Below are 27,381 nucleotides of genomic sequence, written 5' to 3' on the forward strand. Positions count from 1 at the left end.
TTGACAGCCATTGTGTCAGTGATGACAGCTGGCAGCGCAGTAGCCACAAGCAGAGCAATAACGACAATGAAAGTGGAGTAGCAGTTAAAAACAAACTACAAAGCATACAAAAAGCCCTGATCCAAGTGTATGGCTGGCTCGCATACCTTCATACGAATTGTTTTCGCAAATCAAAAATTTTGTACTTTTGTTTATAGTTTTTTTTATTATTTTCCTTTATTTTAACACGTCACAGCACACACAAGCGCCCGATATTAATGCACGCCGCATAACACTTCCACAAAAGCAAATCATTCGCAAAATGCCAGATATACCCACTTACGAACAATTGACACTGGAAGATTAACGCTAGCGGCGGCATGCCTACACTTGGTATCCACCAAGCGCACGCAAAGTCTGACTATTTGACGGGCCGACAAGTGGTTGAACGCGCAACTGATCGGTTAACCGCGGTCTACTATAATAATTTTATGCATGCGCAAACATATGTGTGTGTATGTGTGTGCCCGCTACTTTGGGAACTCCGCTACCGCAACACGTTGAATCACCAAACTAAATTGTCGATCGGTTAGTTGCCGCAGAACTTCGACGCCGTGAGCTTCAATAGCGCTATCAAAATGAAATGTTTGTTTACACAAAATTCGGTTTAGGCAATTAATTTACTAAAAACACCAGAAAGTGTACGAACAACAAAAACAACATGTTACTTAAAAAGGTATATAAAGAGGCCGCTTATCTAATGGCACGACTTAAAAAGGGGTGGCGGGTTGTTCGCCGAACAGTTTCCATATCTAATAAATAAAGTGTGCGCATATTTGGTAATTTTCAATGAAAAATTATAAACTCATATCGAATCAAATATGCGCAGGTATGCGTTACGGTGCCACTGCAAGTCTCACTGAAGATTAATTGCTTATTTACTATCTCTGTTGTGAAACTTAATTTATCCACCTTTATTGAGAGCTGCCTGCCTTGCCTAGCATTCGTGTACGTTGTTGACACAAGTGACAGTTGAAAATACGGAGCACATTTTTTTAGATATCTACCAATTAAATTTTCTCCAGAAATAACTTAATTTTACAAGTGTGAGCAGTAAATTTTGGTGAGCCGTTTGGATAATCACTTTCCAATTTAGAGAAATTTGTGAAGTTATACACTAAGCCTGAGTACACATAGGTACATGTGTATATGTGAGTGATTAACTATCAAGAGAGGTAAATTATGCGTTAAGGGGAAGTGAGAGTGAATAGCATGGATTAAAAGATAGGATACTGTTGCGGCGGAAAAAATTTGCATATTTTGGACATTCTTGCCTACAGGACGGCGAAATAAATCGAAGTTATAAAAAATTATAAAAAAAGTCATTTACACCGCACGAAAAAATTATAAGCCCAAGATGAGATGATTATGATGGTATTTACTAAAGCAATAATAAATAGAAAAATGTCCCAATATAATTTGAATGATTAAATATTTAAAACAGTATCTCATAATGTAAATTATTTCGCATTAATTGCTGATCTTTTAGTAACGCGCAAATTCTTTTCTGTGCCAAACTAAAATATTTATAAGACCAAAAACGTTTGCTATCAATTTAAAAGCGAACAGTGTAAGTTATTACGTTAAAATTATTATTTTGTAATTGCTTTTGATAGTTTTATCTCGTACTCGTATTTTTGTGGCTGTTTTGGTTGAGAAACAAAAAATATGCCTGCCGCGCGGAAAAGCTTTCTCTGAATTTGAGCAAGGAGAAATTTTAGCAGGTAAAGAGAGAGAGAGAGAGGCCTTACAATACGGGAGATGACTCCAAGATTAAAAAGAAGCAAAACTGTGCATTGCATTACTTCCATTTGAAAGAAAAGTACGGATGTACCAAGAAAAGTGGTAGAAAACCAAAGCTTAGCGCTTGAGGTGTTCGGGAAATCAAACGTTAAGCTATAAATAAAAAAAAATAATAAATAAATAAATAAAAAATAAATAAATATAAATATAAATAAATAAAATAAATAAATAATTGGCGCGTACACTTCTGTTAGGTGTTTGGCCGAGCTCCTCCTCCTATTTGTGGTGTGCGTCTTGATGTTGTTCCACAAATGGAGGGACCTACAGTTTCAAGCCGACTCCGAACGGCAGATATTTTTATGAGGAGCTTTTTCATGGCAGAAATACACTCGGAGGTTTGCCATTGCCTGCCGAGGGGCGACCGCTATTAGAAAAATGTTTTTTTTTTTTTTTATTAATTTTGCTTTCACCGAGATTCGAACCAACGACCTCTCTGTGAATTCCGAATGGTAATCACGCACCAACTCATTCGGCTACGGCGGCCGAATAAATAAGTAAATAAAATAATCCTGCTGAAATTAAACCACTTTTAATTTGGAAGTTACTACCCTTCGTAGGCAACAAATTTTGCAAGCGGATGCTAGTCTAGAATATGTAAAACGAGTACCTAAACCTAAGTTAACCACACGAGACTAGCACGTCAGATTGACATTTGCAGCGGACATGGTGACTTTCTTGCGTACCTCCAGGGTTTTAATCTAGCAGATAATTCAGTCTGCCCAGAGTGCCGCAGCGATGATGAGAGTGCAGAACATGTGACTTTTCACTGCGCTAGATTTTATGAAGAGCGTTTCGAGCTCACAAAAGTCCTCGGCGTCGAGAGAAATGGGTAGCTGTAAAACAGTTTGCAGCAAGGATATTAATAAAACTGCGAAACTTAGAATGGGAGCGCAAAGCGGAAGCAAAGTCAATGCAACCGATATAGAATACCCAAGAGATGCCTAGATTCGTCGTCCAAAGAAGCCATTTTGAAACAGATCTCCTGTGGGGATGACAGTATTCACGAACAAACGACAAGCATGAACGCGAGAGGTAAAACCTCAAGATGAACCCAAACAGACGACAAGTCGATATCGAGTAACGATATTGCAATTTATTGATGCCCCATTGGTGACAAATCAATGGATGCTATCGATAGCATATAACCCCGATACGCAATTAAAAGAAGAACCTGGACGCAGGTACCTGGTGTGTCTAAAACACGTTTCCACCTTGATGAAATTGCTTTTAGCAGTCCCAGTGTGGAATCAGCCGAGAGGGGAGGAATGTGGGAGCATGACCCACATACTACTGGTGTGACGGCACCTTTGATGACGTTTCTGACATTTTCGATTTTAGCTTCTTTTGCAAAAAACAAAAAAAAAGTGTCAAAGGCAAAATGCTTTTATGTCTCATATCCACAAAAATGAATAGTGTCAAGTGTAGTAATTATTAACTTTTATGATAATTTCTATGAGTAATGGATTTGCCAGCATCACTGCGCAGCAATTCATGCTTCAAACGCTACAAAAGAGTTTTTGCCAGCGAAAAAATACCAGTTTTTGAATGGCCTGCCTGCCTCCTTGAACTTAACCCAATCGAAATGTATGGACAATACTTTCTCAATCGGTTTTCAAAAATTTAAGAGAGTTTGATAGCATTAAAACCCTTAGAAGTGCGATTATTGTCGGATGGTCAAAAATTGTTCAAAATATTATACAAATTTTGTCCATTAGTTTGTAATTTCCAAGTTTGTTGTGTCCTTCATCGGTAGCTTATCAAATCGTCATGGCGCAAGATAACGCACTTGATTATGAAACTCAATGCTTTAGTCGAGCCGTTTGATGGCATAATTCGGCAGTGTTATTGAAAAAGTACACTAAATTAAACAAACTGATTTCCTTTTTTAAATAAATCAATATTAATGCTCCACGATTTTACGGTGACGCGCTCAGTTTCTACACCGCAGAGATCTGTTACAAATAACGATCCCGGTGAATGGAAAAAAGTGGTATTAGTGGTTAGTGACAAAAATAAGTTCAATCTGGATGGGCCGGATGGGTACAATTACTATTTCCATGACTTGGGAAAGGCGGAAAGGTAGTTGAGTCAACATCGCGGCCGTTAAGGTTGTAGTATGGTACGGGGAGCAAAAATTGTATACTAAAAAATTACGGGAACAGCTATAAAGCTGTGGTGGAATCATCTTTCTCCGGGAGTCGTGAAATATTTGGACCTACTAAAAGGATCTTTCATCTGCGACAGCCTGGGGCAGTGCGCCAACCTAAATCCCATCAACATGGCCATTATATTCCCCAGGTCTGAACATTATTGAAAATCAATGGGAATGGCTTGCTCGTAAGGTTTATGAGAATGGGCAACCATTTCAAGACAAAAATTTTAAATTCGAATCATTAAAACGTCCTGGTCTGAAATTTCATTAGGCTATCTAGAGAATTTGTACAATTCCAAGGTGGCGGCACATATAGCCATATAGCGTTTGCTTTTGGAACCACCTATTTTTTTGAGAATGGTAACACAAATGACATGTCAAATGTGTTCATAATTTACTTAAAGGTTTGAGGATTTATGAAATGGGACGCTATACGCTTGAACAAAATTGGGAAATATTGAATACCTATTTCCAAAGTGGTGAGTCTTCATCTTCTTTTCTGATTTTCACATCGGTGGCTACGTCAATAAGAAAAGGAGGAGCCGCGGTTACAGTAAATGGCGAGCGTTACCGTGACATGCTCAACGAGAGTTGTTTCCAAAAATTGAAGAGAATGACATGGACGACATTTGGTTTCAACAGGATGGTGCCACTTGTCACACTGCCAAAGTTACACTCGAACTTTTGACTATCTTTTTTGAAAACCGAATAATCAGCCGAAATTCCGATATCAATTGGCCGCCTCGGAGCTGTGATTTAAGCCCGTTGGACTAGTTTTTGTGGGGAGCCGTTAGGGACAAATGCTATGCGAACCATCCAGAGACGATTGATGCTTTAAAACACGAAATTGAAGTTGCCATTCATGAAATTGGAGCCCAAACAATCGAAAATGTGCTTAAAAATTGGGTTGATCGAATAGCCTACTGTAAAGCCAGTCGTGGCAGCCATTTGAACGATATTATTTTTCATTCATAAATGACAATGTTCAATCTTCAAAATAAAAAGAAAAAGTTTGAAAAAATATTGATTAGTTTTTTTTTTTATAGCCGATTCAAAAAGAAAATTTTACATGGCCCACCCTATTATTATTATATTAACCTTTAAACAATAAATAAAAAAAAAACAATTTCTTGGATTACTACTTGTCGATCAAATACGGTTGCTTTAATAACCATTTTATTTCGTAAAAATTATTGCTTCTAATCAAGTGAACCGGACTTTATGTTCTATAAACAATGAATTCGCAATTCCGCTAGTTAGTTAGTAATAACAGATTAGATAGATTGTAGCATCCATCCATGTAAGGTGTTGAGGCTAAGCTTCTGCTCTAATTTATGGTTGTGTGTATGTGGGGAAGCAAAGGTAGACGGTTTTTACGCAAATCTTTTTTAGTGCAGAAATATAATAGGAGATTTGTTGTTGTCTGCCGAAATGTGACCGATGTTAGAAAATACTTTTTTCTTTATACATATTTATTTATATGGAAGGAAGCATTTACATCTCTGTGATAGCATACAATGCCTCTATTTAATGTTGTTTTTTTATTCCTTGATAACATAATAAATTTAGTATCTCAATTATATACAGACATATACAAATACTCGTACTTTAATACTCGGAATTTCTCTGATGCAGCTTATAGCGGCAGTGCTCAATTTCTCAGGCGATCACTGCATGGACCGTGAGCATGTGAGAACACATACATACATAATTGACATTTTGCGGTCGTACTCGTATTGATGCTTCGTTAACGCTCCAGACGTCCCAATTGGCCACCTGCCCGAAGTGTTTGTTTTTGCATTTTTCTTACACGGCTCTCTGCCGGCAGTGATACTAGAGAAGTCAAGTGGCCGTGGCCCACAGTCAGAATTAGAGGCCGAGCGGGCGCAGTTAATTAGCACAGTTGCGACGTCTTGCATCGCCAGTTCGGTGCTAGTTGTCGTTGGATAGTGACGTCGCGCAATTTTCCACAACATTTCGTTTACTTTTATTTTCGCGTTTTGTTCCGCTTAACATTCCGTGTTTTTTGTATTGTTTTCTTATTTCTTTGTTTTTTATTTTATCTGGTGGCGCGCAAATAAGAAACTTTTTTATTGTTTTATATACGAACAATTGGCGGTTTGTGCAAATAGGTGCACCCCATATAGATATAGATAGTATGTATGTGCATATGTGTTTGAAACAGATATTTACATATATAGGTGCAAATATCCAGCAGAAGTGTCGTACTAATATAAGTGTACATAGTTTTAAGGGTACCTATCTCTAGGTAATGCATACTAAGTAGTGGTTTGCCTAGCCTGTTACTGTTTGGCTATGCGTTTGCACGATTTTCATTTTGTATTTATAACCGCGACACTTGTTTCATTATTCCGTTTACATACAATTAGTATTTGCATTGTTGTCTCATATGACGTGTTTGTGTTTGCTCTGCTTTCTCTTTTTCGGTGCTGTTTTATCATTTTCGGCTGCTGGTTTATGTTTTTTTTTGCCGTGTGCGTGGTGCTGCAGCAGTCGGGCACGGCGCATGTCTCCAACGAACCAGACGGCGTACGCATACTCCGTATACAGAACGTCCAACAGCGTCATTGCGGTGAAGTGCAATTAAGTGTGACACATCTGGGCAAATCGAGTTCAACTTTGCGCGCTTACACTAGTCTCATTGTGCTGCCAGGACGCGCGTCCGCAGACTCGAACAGCCCACAATACACAAGGAACGACGTTGATGAAACAATCGAGGCTCTGACACAGCCCGAACAGCTGGCGATACCTGCATGCATTTTGGAAGGACCACAAGATTGTACGGCGCTCATTGGTGGTAGCGTTAAGTTGAGCGTCAGCTACGAGGCTGTGCCGCGTGCACAAATCAGCTGGTTCAAAGGGGTAAGTGTTGTTGTAACCTATTAAAGGCTTTTATTTACATACCTATTTTTTTATTTTTTTTTTGTTTTTTTTCATAAATTTGTAAGTCGAGTGGGCTTCTTGCCCACTTCGGAAACTGCATTATTTTCTGGAATTATTTTCGTTTTATTTAACGGCGCCTGTATTGTCGCGTTTTACCTTAAAAGGGCTTAGTGGCGGTTAGCTGACGTTGGCGCACCTTTAAAGGTGATTCATTTTGAAACCAGTGCACAAACTGCGTCATTGTGAGTGGCAATAATAAAAAGCCGTCTTTTCACATTGACGCCTATTCTGTTACTTGAGGGTAAGAGTAGACTGGAGGCAAATATAGCCTTTTAGGTTTTTGCCGCATTTGTTTTTATGTTTATTGGGTGAAACTTCCACAAGAGTTTGTTAATAAAAAATGATTTTCCCATCTTGAGAAGCAACACACATTTGCCAAGTATTTCCATTCTGCGAAACATTTGGCTTAGGTTAGAATTGTTTTAAGGTTTGCATTTCGACCTCATGGTCTTTTGGCCCACTACTCATCACAGTACCTCAAGATGAAGCTGGGTTGGGCTGAGCGTATATGTCTTTCTTCTGGTCGAGATGTCTCAACCTTATCCATGCTGCAGCGCTGCATTCAAGCAGAAGGTTTTTTGGAGTCTACGGGCATTGGTCGCAGAAACGACGAGAGCCAGGGCGCCAAATCCAAATTCTGTGCAGATGACTGCGCAATCTGCAATGGCCTTTGAGAATGCCCGTGAGCATTCTCAGTTCCTAAGTCCCAACAAAGGAATATCTGGCAAGCTTCTCTCATTAAGCAGAGTAGATCTACGTCTTTTAACAGGATATCTTACAGGTCACTGCAGCCTGAGGTATCATCTAAATAATATTGGTCTATCTGAGACCTATGTCTGTCGCTTTTGCGAAATGGACATAGAAAGCTCAGAACATGTGCTTTGTGAATGTCCTGCGTTGGGCAGACAGAGACTTCATCACCTTGGTGGTATCGTAGTATCTCCATGCAATCTTTGGAACAACAAACCCAAAACTGTGCTAAAATTTTTAAAAAGCCTAAAAGCGTAGGGTTACAAAAATAGGCCTTTCACAATAGATCAGCTCTGGTCGCAGTGCATAATGGCCTTCTAATAATAATAATAATTCTCAGTTTATTCTTAGGGAGGGTTATGAGTTTCCTAAACCTCTTTTCACTGTACCCGCCCAGTAAGGATTTCGCTGAACATTGCCCCATAATTTGGTGCCAGTCAATCTCCTTTAACCTTAGCCCTTCAGTCCTAAGCTTCTCCTTGATGGTGTGTTGTCCTTGCTGTAGCAAGAAAAGCCCAGGACCTACTAATAACGAGGCCGCATCCTCTCCTGCCAATGCGTCCTCTACTTCATTCCCTGTAATACTTCTGTGTCCTGGGATCCAAACTGGCCGTATATGATTGTTGGTTCCTCTCTCTTCCCAACCAGGGTTTTTGTGGATTAAGTAGGCAATCGAGTAGTGAAGCTTTCTCTCGACAAACAAAAGTAAACTCCACGGGGCTCTCATCATGCCCGTCCTAACGTATGGTGCAGAAGCTTGGACGATGACAACATCAGTTGAAGAGTCCCTTGGAGTGTTTTTTGGATCCCTCCCTTGCAGATTGATTTTTGGAACTTTGCACGTTGGTGACGGCGAGTAACGCAGGCGTTAGAACAATGAGTTGTATGAGCTGTATGACGACATAGACATAGCGCAGCGAATAAAGATCCAGCGGGTTTGTTGGTTGGGTCATGTGGTCCGAATGGAAACAAACGCTCCGGCTCTGAAAGTATTTGATGCGGTACAAGCTGGTGATAGCAGAGGAAGAGGAAGGCCTCCTATGCGTTGGAAATATCAGGTAGAGAAGGACTTAGTTTCACTTGGTGTGTCCAACTGACGCCGGCTAGCAAGAGAAAGAAACGACTGGCGCGCTTTGTTGAACTCAGTCGAAATCGCGTAAGCGGTTAACACGCCCAGAAGAAGATTGTGTGTTCCTAACAAATTCAGTTTCTCGTTGCACTCAAGTGCCAGTGAGGACTTAACCTCACAGGATGACAACGCCTTGCGTGCAGCCTGACTGTCGGTCAGAATAGCAATTCGCTCATTCCGGAGAATCTTGTCTAAATTGATCTCTGCATGTAGACAGATGACATACACGTGCATGTGGAAAAATTCGAAAAATTTGATGGTAAAAAATCTAAAATTTTAAAATTTACAAAATTAAAAAAAAAAGTCGAGAAATTTACTGGTAAAATGTTTTTTTTGTTTTTGTTTTTAATTTTTTAATTTTTGTAAACATTACAAAGTTTAATTTAAGCGTATTTAAAATAAATCACAATTATTGAAATTTACAAAAATTAAAAAACAAATTCGAAAAATTTACTGATAAAAAATCTTAAATTTTAAAATTTACAAACTTAAAAAGAAATCGAAAAATTTACTGGTAAAATATTTTTTTTTCATTTTTAATTTTTGAAAAAAAAAATTACAAAGTTTAATTTAAGCGTATTTAAAATAGATCAAAAATTGTAAATTTATGTATGTAATGTAAAGAAAATTTACCAGTTTCGAAATTTTTCGAATTAAAAAAAAAAACTAAAATTTAGAAATGTACAAAAATTAAAAAAAAACTACCAGTAAATTTTTCGAATTATATTAAAAAAATCGAAAGCTTTGAAATTTATTAAATAAAAAAAAAAATGGGAAAATTTGCTGGTAAAAAATCCTAAAATATTAAAATTTATAAAATTTAAAAAAAAAATCGAAAAATTTACTGGCAAAATGTTTTTAGTTTTTGAAAAAATTACAAAGTTAATTTAAGCGTATTTAAAATAAATCAAAATTATTGATATTTACAAAAATTTCAAGAAAATTTACCAGTTTCGAAAGTTTCCGAATTAAAAAAAAAAAAAAAATTTTGAAATTTACAATTAAACAAAAAATTACCAGTAAATTTTTCGAATCAAAAAACAAAAAATCAAAAATGTTGAAATTTACAAAATTAAAAAAAAAATTCCAAAAATTTAGTGGTAAAAAAATCTTAAAATTTATAAAATTAAAAAAAACAAAATGCAAAATGCAAATCTCAAAGTTTAATTTAAGCGTATTTATTATTTATTTTAATAAATCAAAAATTTTGAAATTTACCAAAATTAAAAAAGAATTACCAGTAAATTTTCCGAACTAAAAATTAAAATCAAAAATTTTTTAAACTTACAAAATTAAAACAAAAATTCTAAAAATTTACTGGTAAAATGATTTTTTTTTTCATTTTTGAAACGATTACAAAGTTTAATTTAAGATGCTTGAAAAATTACCCATCGGAACGCTTGGTTCTGGGACCAACGTAACTTGCACTTGGTTATATTAAAATCGAATGGGTAACAAATTGGATAGCCGAAATTTGTGAACATGAATTTTGATTAAAGTTTATTGATTTGTTTTTGAAATTTCATAAACTGTGATGGGCTTTGCAGGAGAATTAACTATATTTTCATTAAAAATTCTTAAAATTAATTAAGAAGCAAACAAATAATTAGTAATAATTGTCAATAAGTTCTAGTGCAGTGAACGCAGTGTAGGCTTCCTTTCTATTCAGTTATACTCAGCCCACGTGCATAAACACCTTTTCAAACCCAGTCGAAAGCTCTGGTTGGATTGAATGCACATATTTTTCCTACACACATCGGTAGAAATCTTTACTCTTTGTAGAAATGCAAATATTTGGCTGACTGAGTAAGAAACTGAATCAATCGCTATTGTAAACGAAAAATCGCTATTATAATAAAAAAAACACGTGTGGGTTCATAAATGAGGCTATTATTATTACCATTAGGCTACTGCGCATTGCGGCCAAAAGAAATCTATTGTGCAAAGCCTGCTGAAGTATCCTATATTATAAGGCTTTTTCAAATATTTTATCGCATTCTATTGTTTATTGTTCCATAATTTATATGGACGAACGGCACTACCGCCGCTTTCTGCCTAGTGCAGGAGATTTACAAAGAATGTATTTTGAGTTTTCAGTGCCCATTTCACAGAATAGCCAGATCATGGTTTCAGTGTGACCAATTTTGTTTAAGTGGTATTTCAGACCACAGTAGCCTGTAAAATAACCCCTTAAAAGTCTTAAGTCTGACCGATAGAATTTCCTCAGAGTTTAACGAATTTCTTCTCTTCTCACCTAATGAAAACATCGATTATGTGGCCCTTTGTAAGTCCACAGAAAGGCTCAGAACCAATTAGAGACATGCTTGCCTCTTTTTTAACTAGATGGCCCGCTATTTGATTTTCTTCATCTACCTCGTGTCCAGGAACCCAACCCAATAATACTGTGTTGAAGTTCCCTAACATATTGGGGTGATTGATAATAGTTGATAGAAGGGCTTTCAAAACCGCCTGACTATCTAAGGGCACGTAAATGTGGGTTATGGAGACATTCCCTCACTCATATTTCAATGGCATGTGTATATTTAGGAACAGATTCCCGCCCTTGTTTACCATCTTCTAATTTCGACCCATCTGTATATCATATCTGGGATCCAGGTTTGAAGGTGATAGAAATTATTTTTCCCGGCCGTACGTTCATTAATAAGAACTTGAAAGTTCCTGAAGAGAATGGGTTTGGGAGATAATGCATCAACCCTATAAAGAACAGGAGAATGCCGGAAGTTTTCTAAGATCTTAAAATCTCCTTCCATTTTTATTTACGCTCACAGGTATGTTTTTCTGTATTCTTTTAAATTCTTTCCGCTTTGGATTATTTTGAGCATTTTTATAGATGGGGCAAAACGCGCCAAGTGTAAGCGCCTAAGAATTTCAACGATTGGATTTTGAGTAGCATAAATTGTGTAAATGGGGGCAGGGTAGTAGAAATATTGAGTGGTTGTTGACCCCAAATTACAAATTAATATTTTTTGCATGAGTTTTTTCTTGGATTGAAACTCAAATAACTGTCGATCTAAGAGAAAACAGAATAAATATTTATACTAATATAGGATTCATTATTTAAGTATTGTAGTATAGAATTCTTTCCGTATTTTTCGATAAAAAATGAAAAAACAAATCGAAAAATTTACTGGTTAAAACTATTTTTTATCACTTCAGAACCCCGCCCTCTCATTGCAACCCATCGGTTTTTCTCTTTCACCTCACCTCCTTCATAATGGTATCACAAAGGACGAATCCGTTAATCTTCATTCCTTGGGCAACCATTCCAACCTAACCTATAACTTAAAAAATTACAAAATTTAATTTTACCGTACATAAAAAAAAATTAAAAATTTTGAAATTTACAAAATTGAAAAAAACAAAATTCGAAAAATTTACTGGTACAAAAATCCAAAATTTTAAAATTTACAAAATTAAAAAAAAAAATCAAAAAATTGAGTGGTAAAATGTTTTTTTTTAATTTTAAATTTTTGAATAAATTACAAAAATTATTTTAAAATTTACAAAATTAAAAAAAAAATCGAAAAATTGAGTGGTAAAAAAATCCAAAACTTTAAAATTAAAAAAAAAAAAAATCGTTAAATTTACCAGTTAAATGTTTTGTTAAACGTATTTAAAATAAATCAAAAATTTTGAAATTAACAAAAATTTAAAAAAAATTTACCAGTTTCGAAATTTTTCGAATTAAAAAAAAATTTGAAATTTACAAAAATTAAAAAAAATTACCAGTAAATCTTTCGAATTAAAAAAATCAAAAAATTTGAAATTTACTAAATTAAAAAAAACCGAAAAGTTTACTTGTATAAAATTCTAAAATATTAAAATGTATAAAATCACAACTCGTATCCGTGATTCCAGCAAGACGGCGGATGGCAGACGGTACCACTTGCCATATAGCTCGTGAAACAACAGATTTATTGGGGTGGCCAGTTTATTTCTCGTCGCGGACCAGTAGATTGACCACCAAGATCGTGTGATATCACACCTTTGGACATTTATTTGTAGGGGTATCTAAAACCTAAATGCTTTGTGGATAAACCAGCTTCGATTGAGGCATTGGAAGTCAATGTTGCAAAAGTTGTTCACGAGATACCGACGGAAGTCCTACAAAGAGTCATTCAGAATTAGTGTTTACGGATGGTCGAATTACGAAGCAGTTGTGGTCAACATTTGAAATATAAAGAACTAAGATGTTATGAATGGCTCTACACAAAAATAATAAAAATTGTCCAATCAATTTGAATTTTCGTGGCTTTATTTCAATTCAAAATCCGATACCTAATCCGTATTTGGTTGTGGTTTCAAGTCCTCTAATTTATTTAACCAAACAAAAACTTTGCGGCACTTACTATACCTTGTGAACCATCTGAGTGACTGTAAGACTGCCATAATAAAAAATATTGAATTTGTGAAAATTATGCAAAACTTGCCATTGTACTGTATACAAATTTCTTTACGGTACGTGCTAGTAGTGGAACAAAATGTGTTGCTTTTTGTTTTTGTTAATTAAGCGAGTTATAGTAAGTTGAAACCTTTAAAGCCGGTCATAAATTTTTGCGTTCTTTTCGAAATGACTGACGTCAGCAAAATTATTAATATTTGTAAACTAAAGCTTAGATAAATTTGAAAATATTATTTTAAGTCAAAAAAGAAGAAAAATGTCATGATCAGTTTGCGGTGAAGGTGCCTGACTGCACTATTCAATAGCTACAATCGTGGCAGCATTTGCCTTTGTGCCGAATGACTACAAGGTGCCTGTATGCATCGTAAATATGTATATATATACATATGAATATATATGTATGTTTGTATGTACTTTGTGTCTATGTACGTGCGTATGTAATTGGCTCGAAAACCACAAGAACAATGCTACTTTTTGTGGCTGTACTCACAATCAAGGCCTGCTCACATTTCCAAGGGTTTTTTGTTTTTTTCTCAATAAACTGGCAAAATGGCAAACAGCCACATAAATAACTGGGTGGGTGGTTGACTGGCGCTGAGTGACCGACTGATTGATAGACTAGCGAGTTAACTGCCGCACTGATTTGTTGTCTTGTTAACCGTGCCCCTGAGTGCCCGTGATCGATTGATCGATCGTTGCTCAGTTGTGCTGTGCCCATAGATTCCACCTGTGTCAAATACCGACGCGACGTTCGATCATTTGTTGCTGCAAACACATACTCGTACTTGTATGTTTTGCTGTCAGTTCAACACCTTAAACCACATTAAATATTTATCATTATATACATACTAATTAATAATCGCATTCCCTTTGGACAAATTTTCTTTGTAGTGCCGTCCCATTGTCGAGCAGCGCAACATTTCTATACATAGCAACGCCAAGCGTTCAACGCTTCTCATCACCGATATTGCGGCCGACGATAGTGGCAAATATACAGTGGAGATTATGAATGCACTCGGCAGCGATGCAGCGGCCGCTTCGGTGGCGGTAGAAGGACCACCAGATGCGCCTAGTGGCAAACCGAGCATATCTCAAGGACCCGATCGCATTGCCGTCGCATGGTGTGGCCCGCCCTACGATGGTGGCTGTATGATAACTGGTTTTATGTGCGTAGAACTCAAAACTTATTTTTATGAAAAAAAAAAAAAATAGATATATGAATAGCTGCATGTGTGCTAATGGTCGTTGTGTTTTTCTTTGAAATTTCAGCATTGAAATGCAACAGTTGCCCGCCGAACTGAATGCTGACAGCGATGATTTGACTGATGGCGGCGAAAGCGATTGGCGTGAAATCGCTACCGTTGTGGACTCATTAGCGTACACCGTTAAGAATTTGACACCGCATGCCACATATCGATTTCGTGTGCGCGCCAAAAACGTACACGGCTGCAGCGCACCCACTTTGCCCAGTGATGCGGTGGAATTGCAAGCTCAAGAAGTCTCAACAGAAGGTGAGTGAAGCGCCAAATCGCAACGAATTTAGTTTAACTTTGCAGTGCGAAAAACCAAAAAGAGTAAAGTGCTGTGGCGTAGAATGATCAGGGCCGTTTTGCATTTCATTTTATTTCATTTCAGTTATCAAGCCTATGATTAAAAACCTTACAGACTAGCGGCACAAAATGAGCTAAAGATAGCACCTAAAATAAAGACTTAGAAGTAATTTGATTCCAGCTCAATTAAAACGGAGAAGGAAGGGCGATTTCAAGGAATAAGTCTCCGTCCTTTCTTAGCCAAAGTTACGAATTATTTAAATAATTAAATAATATCCAGATAATATAGGAAGTATGTCCCATTGGAAGCTACAACTTTACTCCATCTTTCAGGCAGCATACGGATTCCTTCAACAAAATATTCAAGCTCTTTTGACTTGATCCATTCATTGAGCCAGTTTGCGACGCGCTCGTAAGAAGTGAACCGCTCTCCAATAAGGGCTGACTGCATTCGGAATCGGATCGGAAGAGATGGTAATCCGAAAGTGCAATGCCTGGGGAATACGGCGGGAGGGGCAATACTTCCCAATTCAGTCCCTCTAAATGTTTCTGGACCGATTTAGCAATGAGTGGCTGCAACAAAATCACTTTGTCATGTCTACTGACCCATTGCGGTCGCGTTTTTTTGAGAGCTCGATTCAAACGTATTAGTTGCAGTCGGTAACGATAACCAGTGATGGTTTCAGATTTTTTAAGAAACTCATAATAGATGACACCCTTCCGATCCCACCAGATGCACACCATAACCTTTGAAGCATGAATATTTTTTTTCGCTGTCGATGTACCTAGTTCATTTGGCAGGCTCCAACTTTTTCGACGTTTAGGGTTATGATAATAGATCCATTTTCTATCACCAGTGACGACGCGATGCAGAAAACCTTTACTTTTCTGCCGTTCAAGAAGCATCTCACACGTCACCAAACGTCTCTCGATATTCCTCTCCTTCAATTGATGTGTCAGTTACCTGGTCCAGAAACCATTCCCATCGCGTACAAATGTTTACCGACGGTTGATCTGTCAACATCCAACTCTTTAGACATATCATCAAGGGTTCGACATGCGTCTTCATCCAATAATTGTTGTAGTTTAGTATCTTCGAATTTGTTTGGTGCCCCTTTGGGATCTTTATCACTCACGTCGAAATTGGAAGCGGCGACCACTCTTTACAAGTTGTATTTGATGTAGCGTGATTACCGTAAATATTGACCAATATCGCGTATCGGCACCCACGTCACTGTAGGCCGTTATAATTTCGAGGTTGTAAAAGACTTCGTTTACTTAGGAACCAGCATTAACACCGATAATAATGTCAGCCTTGAAATCCAACGTAGAATCTCTCTTGCCAGCAAGTGCTACTTTGGATTAAGTAGACAACTGAGCAGTAAAGTCCTCTCTCGACGAACAAAACTAACACTCTACAAGACTCTCATCATGCCCGTCGTAACGTATGGCGCAGAAGCTTGGACGATGACAACATCAGTTGAGGCGTCCCTTGGAGTGTTTGAGAGAAGGATTCTGCGTAAGATTTTTGGACCTTTGCACGACATAGACATAAAGATTCAGCGGCTACGTCGGTTGGGTCATGTCGTCCGAACGGATACAAACGCTCTGGCTTTGAAAGTATTGGATGCGGTACCAGCTGGTGGTAGCAGAGGAAGAGGAAGGTCTCCTCTGCGTTGGAAATATAAGGTGGAGAAGGACTTGGCTTGACTTGGTGTATCCAATTGGCGCCGGTTAGCACGAGAAAGAAGCGACTGGCGCGCTAGCGGTTATCGCGCCAATTAAGAAAAAAAAAAGAATTGGAGAGTATACCGTTTTTGGGTATTTGGCCGAGCTCCTCCTTCTATTTGTGATGTGCGTCTTAATTTTTTTTATTTCTTAAAGATAGTCCCTTTCAAATGTTAGCCGCAACTGCGTCGTAATTCAACCATCCGTAAACACCAATTTTGAATAACTCACTGGAGGACTTCGGTCGGTATCTCGTAAATAACTTTAGCAAAGTCGGTTTCCAATGACTCAATCGAAGCTGGTTTATCCACAAAGCATTTAGGTTTTAGATACCCCCACAAATAAATGACCAAAGGTATGACATCACACGATCTTTGTGGGCAATCCACTGGTCAGAGACGAAAGATAAATTGCTCACCGAAACGACGACGCAGTAGATCCCTTGTTTCACGGGCTGTATAGAAAGTAGCGCCGTTTTGTTGAAACCAAATGTTGTGGAGGTCACGGGCTCTAATTTCGGGTATCAAAAAGTCGTTTATCAAGGCGCGATAGCTTTTGCTTTCACTGTTACATTGGCGCCAGTCTCATCTGCGAAGATTCCTCCAGCCCATAAGCCGCACCAAACGGTTGTTTTCAATTGATGTAATGACTTTTCTTGAACGGTTTCGAGTTGCTCTTCAGCCCAAATACGGCAGTTTTGCTTATCGACGTAGCTATTACGCCAAAAATGAGCCTCATCGCTGAACACCATAAGTCCGCTTGACGGTGCGTTGAATACTTTTCACAGTGCGTCAATTTTCCTAATGCAACGGGACGATATGTAAACGTTGTTGAGGCGTAAGTCTTTCCATGTTGAAATGTCAATGAATATTGAAAAAAATTAAGTTTTTATTTTGCCAGTAGTCATGTGTGATCTGTCAAAACACCTTATGGGAAAAGTTCCTCCAATCTCATCTCCTTTTATAAGATATATGAGCCCCCGAGCTTTAAGGCTTCGCGATATACTAATATTTTTGAAGGACTTTCGGTTTCATATCTTTCGACGAGGATTCTTTTTTGTTCAGATCAACTCATCTTCAAATACAAAAATATTATCAGAAACTTTTTTATTATTTTTTATTTTTTATTTTTTATTTATTTTTTATTGTTTTCTTTTGTAGATTTCCACAGACCGATTAGCGTTAAGTCAGGCGGCGATTTCAAAAGTCGCTTCGAAATACTCGAGGAGTTGGGCAAGGGGCGCTTCGGAGTCGTCTATCGTGTACAGGAACTTGAGCAACCACGACAAATTCTCGCCGCCAAGGTGATCAAGTGCATTAAATCACAAGACCGTCAAAAAGTATTGGAAGAGATTTCGATTATGAAATCTTTGCAACATCCGAAATTGTTGCAACTCGCTGCTTCGTTCGAGAGCGCACGCGAAATCGTCATGGTGATGGAGTAGTAAGTAAACTATGGCTAATGACCACTAGCTTTTCCTTCACTTTTTTTTACTTTTTATATACTAAAATTGGATGTCTCTTCCGCATTGCAGCATTACCGGCGGTGAACTTTTTGAACGCGTCGTAGCAGACGATTTTACGCTCACCGAACGCGACTGTATACTCTTCCTGCGGCAAGTGTGCGAGGGTGTCGCCTACATGCACACCCAATCGATTGTGCACTTGGACCTGAAGCCGGAAAATATTATGTGCCATACACGCACAAGTCATCAAATTAAAATCATCGACTTCGGACTGGCACAGCGGCTGAATACGAATACGCCGGTGCGCGTGCTCTTCGGCACACCAGAATTCATACCGCCCGAGATAATTAGCTACGAGCCAATTGGTTTCCAATCGGACATGTGGAGTGTGGGCGTCATCTGTTATGTGCTGTAAGCCATTTATGCTTTACTTTATTTTATGAATACTTAATTGGTTTTGTTTTTGCATTTTGCATTTATATAGCCTATCTGGCTTATCGCCGTTCATGGGTGATACGGATGTGGACACCTTCTCGAATATAACACGCGCCGACTACGATTTCGATGATGAATCTTTCGATTGTGTATCGCAAGAGGCGAAGGACTTCATATCGAATCTCCTGGTGCATCGCAAAGAGGATCGCTGGACAGCCAAACAGTGTTTGGCCTCTAAATGGCTGACCCAGGAACATGACGAAAACCTCAGTAATAAAATCTGCACAGACAAACTAAAGAAATTTATAATACGACGCAAGTGGCAGGTAATTATACAATAGAAAGCATGTTTTTTTGTTTTTGTAGTAGTTTTTGCTATGTGAATGTTATTTCATGTGTTTAATGCTTGATTTTATGGAAAAGTAGTGCATTTTTATTTCGATTGATCACTACGCGTGGAAGTTCAAATTTAACTGGGAAATCAATTTTAAAAATTTGTTTTCTGTCTAGGGAGATTAAGGGTCGTAACTATTTGTGTATATGCTTATAATTCAGGCTTTTTAATTCCAACTTTACATAAGTCGCTGCGAAATTATGAAGCACCAAATATTGAGAATTTTTGACTAAAGAATGGACACGAAAAATATTGGACGTGCTAAAGTCATTAGAACATAAAATTTGTATAAGGTATCAAAACAATTTTTATTTTATTTTCTGCTTTATTAAGCGTACTCTTTTAAACCAAAAATTCTCTTTGTTATCAACAAAATGGCGCCATTTAGATTTGACTTCTTTCATTAGGCGATTGACATTAGTTTTTGTTACGGTATCCGCCGCTCTCTGCCCATTCACTTAAAACTGCTACTCATTTTTAATTTCTCTTTTTGTTTTAAGCAATTTTCTTTTAACAATTGCCCAATATTTTTCAATGGGTCGTAATTGTGGCCAGTTTGGTGGGATGTGGTCCTTTTGAACAATATTTCTTCTTCCTCTTAATTGATGCGATAACCGCCTACGCGACTTATCTCTTTCTTGGTCGGTCTCTCTTTCTTCTTCCAATTGGACGCAAAGTAAACACCCTTTTTTGGATACTTTCGTTGGCTAGTCCTTTTCGTGTACATTCTTTATTTATCGATTTATTTTTTAATTAAAATTTCTTTTAATGAAAATACAACAAATACGATAATAATCCAAATTTCAAATATTATATAAAAATTAGAAAATGTTGGGCAAATTTTAAACAAAATTGAAAATTTTTTAAAAAATTTTAATCAGAACTAAAAAAGAAAAATCGGTATGCGTTATATTCATATAGCCCATTAAATTTTAATATATCATAGTAAACTGCAAGCTTGATAGTGTGCCTGTGAGCTCAACAATGCCCTAAACTGTATGGGGGAAACGCAACACAGTCAGGGAACAAATTACCAAAAATCCACGAGAATTTTAGACCACTGCAACTTGCTCTTTCTTATAACGGGTGATTAATCATGAGGTGCTTTTTTCAATAGTTAAAAAAAAAAACAAAAATGTAAATTATGTTCAAAACCTTTATTTATCATTTATCAAGGACATTCTTTGACATTTACTTTTTGAATATGACTTCATTCAAATGTTGGCCGCAACTACGCTTAAGGTGGTCCATTCTGAAGGTCCAATTTTCAATCACTCGTTCGAGCATTTCGACTGGTATGTCGTGAATAATACGCGTAATGTTGGCTTCCAGAGCTTCAATCGTAGCTGGTTTATCAGCATAGACCTTGGACTTCACGAATCCTCAAAGAAAAAAGTCCAAAGGTGTGATATCACAAGATCTTGGTGGCCAACTCACAGGTCCTAAACGTGAAATCAGCTGCTCTCCGAAATGACTTCTCAATAAAGTCATTGTTTCACGAGCTGTATGGCAAGTGGCTCCGTCTTGTTGAAACCAAATGTCGTAGAGATCATTAGATTCAATTTCAGATAGCAAAAAGTCCGATATCATGGTACGGTAGCGAGCACCATTCACAGTTACGTTGCGGCCATCATCATTTTTGAAAAAATATGGACCGATGATTCCACCAGCCCATAAACCACACCAGACCGTTGTTTTCTCTGGGTGTAAAGGTAGCTCTTGAACCTGTTCTGGTTGCTCTTCATCCCAAATACGGCAATTTTGCTTATTGACGTAACCATTGAGCCAGAAATGCGCCCCATCGCTGAACAAAATTTTGCTCGAAAACAGCGGATCTTCTTCAATCTTTTCAAGAGCCCAATCAGCAAAACGGTGACGTGCAGGAAGGTCATTTGGCTTTAGTTCTTGTACGAGCTGTATTTTGTATGCTTTTAAATGAAGATCCTTCCGTAAAATTGACCAAGTTGTTCCATACGACAGTCCAAGTTGCTGAGAACGGTGCCGAATCGATTCATCGCGGATTTCACGTACACTCTCTGCTACTGCCGCTATATTCTCAATGCTTCTTGCTGGACGTGGTCTATTCGGTCGAGAATTATCCACCAATGAATATTCGGATTCAAATTTGTTGATGGTATGTCGAATAGTGTTTAAAGCAGGCCGATTATGTTGACCATAATGCGGTCTTAGCGCACGAAAAACATTTGTCACAGAACGCTGATTTTCATAATACAGTTGAACAATTTGTAGACGTTGTTGCGGTGTGAGTCTTTCCATGATGAAATGCCAAACGCTGTTCAACAAATCCACGATGACAGTTTGCCACAACTCGCGCGCGATCTATAAAAAAAACGCAAATGAAAAAAACTCCTCTTAATTGATCACCCGTTACAAGAATTTGCTGGACTGTAAAACTGCGGTTCCCATTTTTTTCTTTTGCTGATTAAAAACTTTGAACTTTTAATGAAATGCCGAATTTTGATAAATATTTTACAAAGTATGAAGCTTGGATTAATATGGTATACGTTGTAGAATTAACTACAATATATTTTTATAAAAAATTATTTAAATTTAAAAATAAAAAAATAAAGAATCAAACTCGTCAAAGTATTGAAAAAATGGTTTAAAACTGTTTTATCCCCGATCTTTAGCTACTGGCGATGCTACCACTACTAACATGCCGATCAGCTTCGATTATTAGGTTAGGTTAGCTTATGGTGGTAGTGGGTCTGCACGACCAACTCACTTAGATCTTATAGGTCCCTTGTGATACCACTGTGCTGCACGGGAACCCCATTCACCTTCCTTTGTGGAACCACTTTGTGGCTCTTATAAAGCGTGGAATTGAACCCAACCCCACGCCAGACAGCTCTGTAAGAGAATTAAAAAAGTATTTACCTAAACAACCTGCTCTGATTTTAGCTACGGCTCGAAAATTGTAAATGAAGTACTCAACGGCTTCTTCCTCATCCTCATCTCTGCAACTTCTGCAATATTCATGGGCGAAAACTCCTAGTCTCGAGGAACGCCTGCCAATAAACCAGTAACCGGTTAAACAAGCCACGACCTTCGAGATATTGTCTCTTGAGAGACTAAGCAATTCCTTTGTTCTTTTCTTGTTTATTTGCGGCCATAGTAGCCTAGCTGTTACACATGTATCTTCATCTCTCCATGACCTATGGGCCTCTTGGATACTGTTGTTTTTTATTATTAGGTTACTCGTGGCCATTGGTATTCCAATGGTACTTTTAACACTGAGCTGTTGAAGAGCAGTACCTTTCCTAGGTAGCTTTTCAGCTTTACAGTTTCCCTCAATATCTGTGGGCCCCAGAACCCAAATAATGCTGACCTTGAATACGACACTAACATCATTTAGGGCTGCCCGGCAATCCTGTGCAACCTTCGATCTTAGTAAAGCCGTTCAATTACGTATGGAACAAAATATCGGCCAAATGGTCGCCGGGGCATCGGCGGAACACCGCCTACCGATGGTCCAAATTTTCGATGACGCTGAGGCATAATTGAGGTTCTATGCCGTTAATGTGCCGAATTATCTCATCCTTTAGCTCTTGAATTGTTGCTGGCTTATCGACGTACATCTTTTCTTTCAAATAACCCCAAAGAAAGAAGTCCAACGGTGTCAAATCACATGACCTTGGCGGCCAATTGGCATCGCCGCGACGTGATATTATTTGGCCATCAAATGTTTCGCGCAAAAGAGCCATTGTTTCGTTAGCTGTGTGACAAGTGGCACCGTCCTGTTGAAACCACATATCGTCCACATCCATATCTTCCAATTCGGGCCATAAAAAGTTCGTTGTCATCTCACGATAGCGAACACTATTCACAGTAACTGCCTGACCGGCCTCATTTTGGAAAAAATACGGCCCAATGATGTTGCCGGCCCATAAACCGCACCAAACAGTCACTCTTTGTGGATGCATTGGTTTTTAAGGGGGGAATTATATTTTTATACAGATGGTTCCAAGCTAGACGACAAGGTTGGCCATGGCCTTGGTGTCTGCCACGCCTTTCTTGACGGTATACTCGTCTTGAAGAGCTTTTCGAAAGTGAGTCTGCTTCGATTATTTCTGTGATTTTATCTACATTTTCCTTAACGTCAAAAACCCCTGAACGGAATCGACGAAACCAAAATTGCACGTAATCAGCTGTTACAATATCGGCACCATAAACACCATTCACGATTTCAGCGGCCTGGCTTGCACTTTCGCATTTTCGTTTTTATTAAGGCAGAACTGTAAAATCTACCGAATTTTCTTTTTATTGACTTCCATTGTTAACTCTTTGTAACTCACAAATGGAACAAACAAAAAACAGCAAAAGAATTTTTCTAGTGTGAAATGTCACCTTGACAACGAGCATAAACTTTAAATCATTCGATAGATACTTTACGAGACATCGATCACTACAGCCATCCACCGAGAAAATAATCGATTTCTTTTTCCCCCCAACCTAATATTTTTTTCGGGTGCTGTACATATTAGGTTAAGGAGCTGCATAGATTTCATTGATTCTACTGTATTGAACTTTAAATTACAAATAAAATCATTTAAATTTTTTGTTATAAATTTTTATTTCATTACTTTTATTTACTTTATTGCTTGCATTTCCTATAACCGCCTGCGCCACAATACAAACGCTTTGCTCGCTTTTTTACCCTTGAACACCAAGAAAACCGGCAATGCTATACGCGCTTTGGGCCGCATGGCCACGCTATCTGCTTCGCGTCGCAACTCCGCCGTTTCTGGCGCCGGCAGTCTGCCCAACAGTCCGCGCCCTTCAATATCCGGCCTGCACCACATGTTCAATCCGCATAATTGCACGCAAATGGGTTCACTACACGAAGAAGACGATGACTTTAGCATTGAGCTACCGAATCAGATAACACTCGAAGCACAGCGCCGCATACAAAAAACATTGAAAGTGCGCGACAAGTCGCAATGCAGCGAACGCAGTGATTCTGGTTACAGCGAATGCTCGAATTGTAGCTCAGGTGGAAATTTGCCATGTCACTGCGTTGGCGCGTCGGCAGTGCCGGTGATAGTGCAGCATAGCGCAGCGGATGAGGCGCTGCCTGCAGCAAACGAGGAGACGCTTCTGTCGCAGGGTGTAGCGCACGATGTGCTCAAGTCAAAGTTGGAGGAAATTGCGCAGCAGTCAGATACCGAGTGCACACGAAGTAGTAAGCGCGAGGAAGTGAGTTTGACATCCGAAGTGGAGTCGCAAAGCTTGCCGCTACCGGATTATGTTGGGAAACACAGTGAGCCGTTAAGCGCGCTAGAGCAGCATATACGCCAAGCGAGTTTGAATGCATCAGCGCCAGCAACGGACAGGAACGCGCTGAATTCAGACTTGAAAGCGTTCGATGTGGATGCGGTAACTTCAACAATGTCCGAAGCGCTTACGCTGACAATTCCACCCAGCTCGCCGCCCCAAGCGGGTGCATTAGACACAACAGCAGTACTGGTATCACCACCGCACCGTGAACCCATAATGCGCTCCGACTTCACCAACACCATTAAGATGCGCAAGAAATCGCTGGAGAATAATGCGTTGCGCGAGAAGCCCAAATCACAATCGAAACCGATTTTCGAAGCGGCCGGAAAAGTGTCCCAGCTGAAGAATAAATTTAACACAGCGTCCAGTGCCAACCGAAGTAGCAGCAGCGGCAGCGCCAAAACGGCAAATGCCAACAAGTTGGCGCCTACGCAAACATCACCGCTGCCTATGAGCGCGCACGCTCACAAAAACGCGCTCAACGCGAACTGCAAGCACGCCGCTCACAAACGCTTCGCCTGCAATAGCCAAAGTACTTTTCCTTAAACGCTTTTATGATCTCACTGTTCACATCAAAGTGTAATGATTTATATATTAAATTTTTCTGTTTTTTTTTCACACAGCAACCGCAGCAAGTGCCACAACGAAATCAACGAATTCAACATTACAGCAACAAGAACAACAACAGCAGCAGAAGCAGCATCAGCAAACACAGTGCTCTTCCATGCCCAATTCGCCACTGCTTGGGCGCGCACCAGCGTCACTTCGGTTAAGCGGTCGCGTACGTGAAGCTACCGAGCGCTTGGCGCAACAGCAAACAGTCGCTACCAGCGCGCGACGCAGCGAGGCGCGTCGCTAGACGACAACGGCGGCGACGACGGCGGCAGCAGTAGAGGCTGATGGAATGAAGGCGCGTAAGTTAAGAGATAATAAAACTACAACTCGTTTAAGATGTGGAAACTGAGGCGGCTAAGCAGCTGAGTACCGGTGAAATGGAGGAAACCAAAACATGCTGTTGTGCGGTTGCCTCGTCGGTGCTGTCATCGCCGCATTGCCCTCGAAGCGCCTCAACTTGCCGAATTGGAGCGACAAAAATTTGGCATTGTTAATTGTTGTTGTTTAGTATTTTGTTACCCAAAAATCTCATAGAAGTTTGATTGAATTTTGTGCAACATATTTGTTATTGTAATTATTACACTTGAATGTTCTACTAGACTACTACGAATAACTCTTTTATTTTACCTAAACCTACGAACACTCGAATAATTATACAAATAAAAATGTAAAATATTTGAATGCCTTGCTGTAATCACCCGCACCCCGAGTGTGGGTGTAAAAGTATTCAAAAACAGCAACGCATTATGCAATATTCTATTTGAAGCCTTGAAGAAACCCTGTATAAGCATAGTTGCGTCGACTCGTACTCGTACGTATGTATGTATGTATGATTTCCGATGGTACTTACATTTCGAATACGTTGTGTTTGTAAGTATTTGCTAACTGTAACGAAACACAAAAATATATTTATTTAAAAAATGTGTACCCATTGCTAAGAATAATTGTCCTAACCTATCTTATAATTTATATAATGCAGTACTCACCACTACATTGTTAATGAGTAGAAATTAATTGTTTAATAATACCTACGTATACAAATACATATCTACACACATACAAGTAAATACTTAAATACTTAAATAAATAATAAATACATTTTATGATGTTCTTACATTTCTATTCTATCGATACGCTGAGTTGAATGAATAAAGTAATGGAGATTAAAAATATTGCTTCGTCAAACTTTTATTAATATTGGGTCGGCAACTAAGTTATGGTGTATTTCACTCATAGATGGCTTCACTTGAATTTTTAGGTTTGCAGACGTAGTACAAATGTAAAACACATTTTGTTATTTGATAGTTGGCAATTCAGCTGTCAATCAGTAAAAAAAGTTTTTGATTGGTTGCGTAGTTGTCGTTTGGCGTTCGTTGAAGAATGGAAAATCAAAAGGAACTTTTTCGTCCTACAGGCTTTGATTGAAAAGTAATGAGCCTTATTTTTTTTAAGCAGTTTTATTAAACCTTTTGGCTTATACAACTAATATTCTTCAGAAAAGGACCGTTGAGCGTCAATACATCGCTGGTAGCGGTCCTTCCTCTGCAGGAAGCATTTTTTAAACTCATCCGCCGGAATCCCGTTCAATTCGGCTGTCACAGTTTTTTGGATCGCCTCGATAGTCGTCCAGTTGCAGTTGATGACGCCCTAATCAAAGCAATAATCGATTCGGATCGTCACAGTACAACACGTCAGATTGCAGAGAAGCTTCATGAATCACATACATACATTGAAAATCACTTAAAACCACTTGGCTATGCTCAAAAACTCGATACTTGCGGGTTCCCCACGAACTGGAAGAAACGCATTTAACGCAACGCATTAACAGCTGCGATTTGCTAAAGAAACGTAATGAAAATGATCCATTTTTAAAACGACTGATAACTGGCTATGAAAAATGGGTTGTTTAACAAAATATCAAGCGGAAAAGATCGTGGAGCAGGCCGGGTGAACCAACTCAAACAACATCAAAAGCTGATATTCATCAAAAGAAGGTTTTGTTATCAGTTTGGTGGGATTACAAATGAATTGTCTACTTTGAACTCTTACCACCCAACCGAACGATCAATTCTGATCTCCACATTGAACAACTATCGAAATTAAACAATGCAGTTGAAGAAAAGCGGCTCGAATCGACAAATCGAAAAAAGTATTGTATTCCATTATGACAATGCAAGGCCACTCACATATTTGGCCACTCGGCAGAAATTATATCCACCATATAGTCCCGACCTTGCACCATCTGATTACTTTTTGTTTCGATCTTTACAAAACTCCTTGAATGATAAAAATTTCAATAAAGATGATGAAGTCAAGTCGTACCTGATTCAGTTTTTTGCTAATAAAAACCGGAAGTTTTATGAACGTGGGATTATGATGCTGCCTAAAAGATCGCAAAACGTCATTGACCAAAATTGGCAATACATTGCAAAATAAAGTTATTTAGTCCATGAAAAAATTGTCTTTGATTTTCTAAAAAAAATCCACAATTACTTTGTTGCCAACCCAATAAAATATCATATTTTTAGTAAAGGGGGCCCATTAAGGGCCGGTTGTTCAAGGTCTGATTAAGCGGAAGTTGGCTGAAAAGGTGCCTCTACAATGTGCGGTTAGTACAAATCCATAGTTTAACATCC

At 38.5% G+C, this 27,381-nt stretch overlaps 1 protein-coding gene across 4 annotated transcripts in view; it reads left to right on the forward strand.

The window, feature by feature from the left end:
- Window positions 1-25,920, forward strand: part of LOC128866586 (myosin light chain kinase, smooth muscle) — a 165,520-nt gene extending 139,600 nt beyond the window's left edge. Inside the window, exons 1-9 of one of the 4 annotated variants that reach the window (XM_054107445.1) lie at window positions 574-715; window positions 6,506-6,877; window positions 14,152-14,426; window positions 14,530-14,771; window positions 17,699-17,981; window positions 18,073-18,414; window positions 18,488-18,764; window positions 23,525-24,662; window positions 24,754-25,920. In XM_054107445.1, the coding sequence (XP_053963420.1) occupies window positions 701-715; window positions 6,506-6,877; window positions 14,152-14,426; window positions 14,530-14,771; window positions 17,699-17,981; window positions 18,073-18,414; window positions 18,488-18,764; window positions 23,525-24,662; window positions 24,754-24,989 (3,180 nt within the window). In that variant the 5' untranslated portion in view covers window positions 574-700 and the 3' untranslated portion in view covers window positions 24,990-25,920. Of the gene's footprint in view, window positions 1-573; window positions 716-6,505; window positions 6,878-14,151; window positions 14,427-14,529; window positions 14,772-17,698; window positions 17,982-18,072; window positions 18,415-18,487; window positions 18,765-23,524; window positions 24,663-24,753 lie in introns of those variants that run through there. The other 3 variants (XM_054107446.1, XM_054107442.1, XM_054107444.1) reach the window with 3 other exon arrangements.
- Window positions 25,921-27,381: the final 1,461 nt, after the last annotated feature.

Source organism: Anastrepha ludens, chromosome 6 (genome assembly GCF_028408465.1).
Source record: "Anastrepha ludens isolate Willacy chromosome 6, idAnaLude1.1, whole genome shotgun sequence".
Taxonomy (NCBI): Eukaryota; Metazoa; Arthropoda; class Insecta; order Diptera; family Tephritidae; genus Anastrepha; species Anastrepha ludens.